This window comes from Trypanosoma theileri (assembly GCF_002087225.1).
Source record: "Trypanosoma theileri isolate Edinburgh chromosome Unknown TM35_Tth_58_V1, whole genome shotgun sequence".
Taxonomy (NCBI): domain Eukaryota; phylum Euglenozoa; class Kinetoplastea; order Trypanosomatida; family Trypanosomatidae; genus Trypanosoma; species Trypanosoma theileri.
Genome location: NW_021639900.1, coordinates 16,762 through 20,615, shown reverse-complemented (window position 1 = coordinate 20,615; position 3,854 = coordinate 16,762). Strand labels below are relative to the sequence as shown.

Below are 3,854 nucleotides of genomic sequence, written 5' to 3'. Positions count from 1 at the left end.
TGAAAATGGTGGAGCTGCGGGAGCGAAGACCGAAGGGAAGAATGCAGCCAGCGTCAGTTCTGTGTGGATGAGTGCGTCTCTACTGATTGTGGTTACACTGGCCAATGTTCTTGTGTGTTGATTGTGTGGTGGTGTGGTGTGGTGTGACTCAGGTCATCCTTTGTTTTCTTTTTTTCTTTTTTGCATGCATCCACACTACAGTCTAACTAATCTTCCACCTGTTGGAATTTCTTTCTTTTATGTTAATGTTAATGTGTTTTGTATGTTTGCTTTTACTCTCTCTGTGTTTATCCTATAATAATTATTGCTACTCCATTGTGTGTGTGTGTGTGTGTGTTTGGGCTACTGTGTGAGTTTTCTTTTGTATTCTGGTGATCGTTTGCATTTACCAATGGAATTAAAAAAATAGTAATAAAGGATACAAAAATAATCATAATTGTTTTTGGATGAGTACGCATGATTTGTTCTATATTCTTCTTATTTGGTAATCTATTAGTTATTTTATTTTTTTTTTTTGCATTTGGGTTCCTTGAGCGGTGTGTTTTGTGTGGTAACCGTATGAATATGGATGTCTTTTTTTTTCCTTCTTGACCGAGTATACTTTGCTGTATTGTTTTCTGTAACTGGTGTGTTTTTTTTTTGTTTTTGAATTGTTGTCTTTATTCGTGTTACTGTGTTTTGCATTACATTTATTCGATCTCTGGTTTTTTTTTTTGCTCTAGTCCATTTTTTTTTAAGCGATTACCACTATTATCACTATTACCACTATGAGGAAGATGATGCGCCACTTGCTGTGTTTACTGGTTCTTACGTTGTGGTGTGCTTGTGGATGCGTAATGGCTAATCAACGTCAAAGTCGTGTTACTCAACCCCCAGAAGGTGCCCTTCCACCTCCTCACTCTGGATTACCCAATGCATCTTCGTTGAGTGGTGATGTGTCTCCTGTTGTCTACGATGGATCTCATCCTGGTCCTGGTCACGATACCACTTATACTAATTGTTCGAAATCCGAAAAGGGTTGGAATCGTGTTAAAGGTGAGGATGGTACTTATTGTATTCCTGGTAGTCCTGGAACTGTTAAACCACCTGCCGACGCTGCTGCTTCTGCTGCTGCTGCTGTTGCTGCTGCTGATGCTAAACCTGATGGGGTTGTTCCTGTTGTGGGTGCTGTTGGTGAAGCTCTTCAGTCTAAACCTCTTAATCGTACTGACGCCGGTCCTTCATCTACGAATGTTGGTTCTCCTACTGAGGCTCATAATCGTGGTTCAAAGAGCAAGGAAGAAAAGTCGATTGCTGCACACGCACAACAAGGAGGTGGTAATAATCAGCAAGACAATACTGAAACCACTTCATCTAATGCTGAAGGAGCAAAAGGGACGCAGACCTCCGCACAAACTCCAAATGCATCTACAGAGGGTGAATCCACTACCACCACCACAACAACAACAACAACAACAACAACACTTCCTCCTGAACTCACAAACAACAAGAAGGGTGATGCAGACAGCAGCAGCAGTATCAGCAGTTCTGTGTGGGTGCGTGTACCACTACTGATTGTGGTTACAATGGCCTGTATTCTTGTGTGCTGATTATGGCTGTGTTGGTCTCCGCTACTGTGTACTGAACGGTGGGACTCATCTGAGGAGAAATAATAATAGTAGTGGTTATCCTAACCTCATATTTGCGTACATCCCCCATGGGTGAATAAATTAATAATCTGTTTACCAGCTTTCTCTTTTAATTCGAATATCTTTTCTTTTACTTTTATGTGTGTGTGTTCTTTTTCTTATTAATTCCATTATTTGATTTTCCCGTTGTGTGTTTGCAGAAAACTGGGCTGTTCTGCTCACTGACGGTATACATCTCTTGCTAGTACACAGATGTGTGTGTGTGCAGTAATTTAATACATAAACTAGAGCCATGGGGTATTGTGTGTGTGTGTTTGGCTCTCTATTATTTGGGTATTGTGTGGTGTTTTCTTTTTCTTTCTATTAAGGGATACTTATTATTATCATACAAGCTGGATATTCCTTTTTGTTGCTGTGTTATGCTGCTTCTTTCTCTCTCTCTTTTCCACTGTGAGTATTTGTTGTACTGGTGTGTGTTTGTTTGTTTCTATCTTAATTCTTTCCTTGTGTTCCTCTTTCTTGTATTAGTCTATTGAAGTAAACAACAACAATGAAAAAGGTTGTAATGGTGAGGTGTTACATGTTTTGTTTATTAACTCTTGCACTGTGTTGTGCTTGTGGGTTAGTATGGTCTGATAGTCCTAAAGTTTATGATGCTCTAATTAAAACTTCTACTGTTGGTGTTCCTTCTCTTGTTCGTCGTGCCGTTCCTGCGTTTATTATGTGTGATGGTGAAGATAAGGATGATGATGAGTGTCACTGTGAGAAGGAAGAAGAAGTGATGCAAGAACCTAAAAATGAGAAGGATGGTTCTCTCCGTGATAGTACTAGTGAGTTGGGTTCTTCAAGTGGCCATTCTTCCCATGCTGCTGAAGGCCCAGATGGTGGTCTCGGTTCTAAGCAGCAGGAGTCAAAAACTCCCGAACAGTTAAAAGAAAGAACCCAAGTGGATCAACCCGAGAAACAAATACATGAGAAACAGGAAACACCGGGGAAAGTAGATATTTCCACACCATCTCATACTTCAGGGATAAATGGTCAGGGTAATCCCAGACACCTTGAGGCATCCCCTCCTGCACAGTCAGGTAAAGGATCAGTGGGAAGAGATGGAAATACTGAAGAGACCCCAACAGTGTCTGAAGAACCATCACCAGAAAATAAACATGCTGCTCAACAAAGAACTCCATCGGGTGGACAACCACATGATGGCACAAACACTCACGTTACCCAAAATGAAGAGACCCCAATCACAAGAGTATCAGGTACTACTGACGGTGAACAGATTTCTGCCAATGCGCCTCAGAATTCACCTGAGACTTCTTCGACCAATTCAGCCACACCGAATGCTAACGAATCTGCAGATACACAGAGTGAGTCAACAAGTACCCAAGAAGGCAATGTGGAAAGTGCAGACACAGATACAACCTCAACCATTACAACAACGACAACAACACTTCCTCCTGAACTCACAAACAACAAGAAGGGTGATGCAGACAGCAGCAGCAGTATCAGCAGTTCTGTGTGGGTACGTGTACCACTACTGATTGTGGTTACACTGTCCTGTATTCTTGTGTGCTGATTGAGTGGTAGTGGTGGTGTGACTCTGGTCATCCTTTGTTTTCTTTTTTCTTTTTTGCATACATCCCTACAGTCTAACTAATCTTCCACCTGTTGGTAATTTTTTTTTGCTTTATTTTACTCTTTTTTGTTTGTTTTTATCCTATATATGCTACTCCATTGTGTGTGTGTTTTTGGGATGTTGTGTGCTTTTCTTTCCACCAATGACAGCATGTCTTGTGTAATGAGAGAAAAAATATATATAACAGATACACTTTTATACGTATATTATTGAGTTTACAACGTTTTGCCTTGATAGTGGTTGTATTTGGCCGTTTTCTGTAGAACATGGGCTACCTGTTAATTTCTTTTTGTTTGATTTGCGTTCGTTTGGATTGTTTTGTCTAGAGAGGAAAATTAATAGCAAATATACATATATACTCCCATATATATGTTGTTAATTTCCTATACGTGACTATGGAAGGATGTACTTTTGTAGTACTGTATGTGCTGTGGCAGCTGGTTCTGTTTTTAAACTTTTCTTGCTCCTTTGATTTCAGGTTTGGGGTCCTCTGCAGTACAGTGGGTTGTGTGCATTCTCTTTTTTCTCTGGAGTCGTACTGATGATTGGTACTGTAAACATGGTTTTTTTTTTTTTGTGGGACCATT

The 3,854-nt window shown here is 40.3% G+C and overlaps 2 protein-coding genes across 2 annotated transcripts; both read left to right on the top strand.

Moving 5' to 3' along the window:
• Nucleotides 1-836: 836 nt before the first annotated feature.
• On the top strand, nt 837-1,589 carry TM35_000581090 (uncharacterized protein; the record flags this gene model as incomplete). Its single annotated transcript, XM_029030878.1, has 1 exon — nt 837-1,589. One exon carries the CDS (start codon nt 837-839, stop codon nt 1,587-1,589), a length of 753 nt encoding a protein of 250 aa, XP_028877812.1.
• Nucleotides 1,590-2,178: 589 nt separating this feature from the next.
• Nucleotides 2,179-3,207, top strand: TM35_000581080 (uncharacterized protein; the record flags this gene model as incomplete). The annotated part of the gene is made up of 1 exon (XM_029030877.1): nt 2,179-3,207. One exon carries the CDS (start codon nt 2,179-2,181, stop codon nt 3,205-3,207), a length of 1,029 nt encoding a protein of 342 aa, XP_028877811.1.
• Nucleotides 3,208-3,854: the final 647 nt, after the last annotated feature.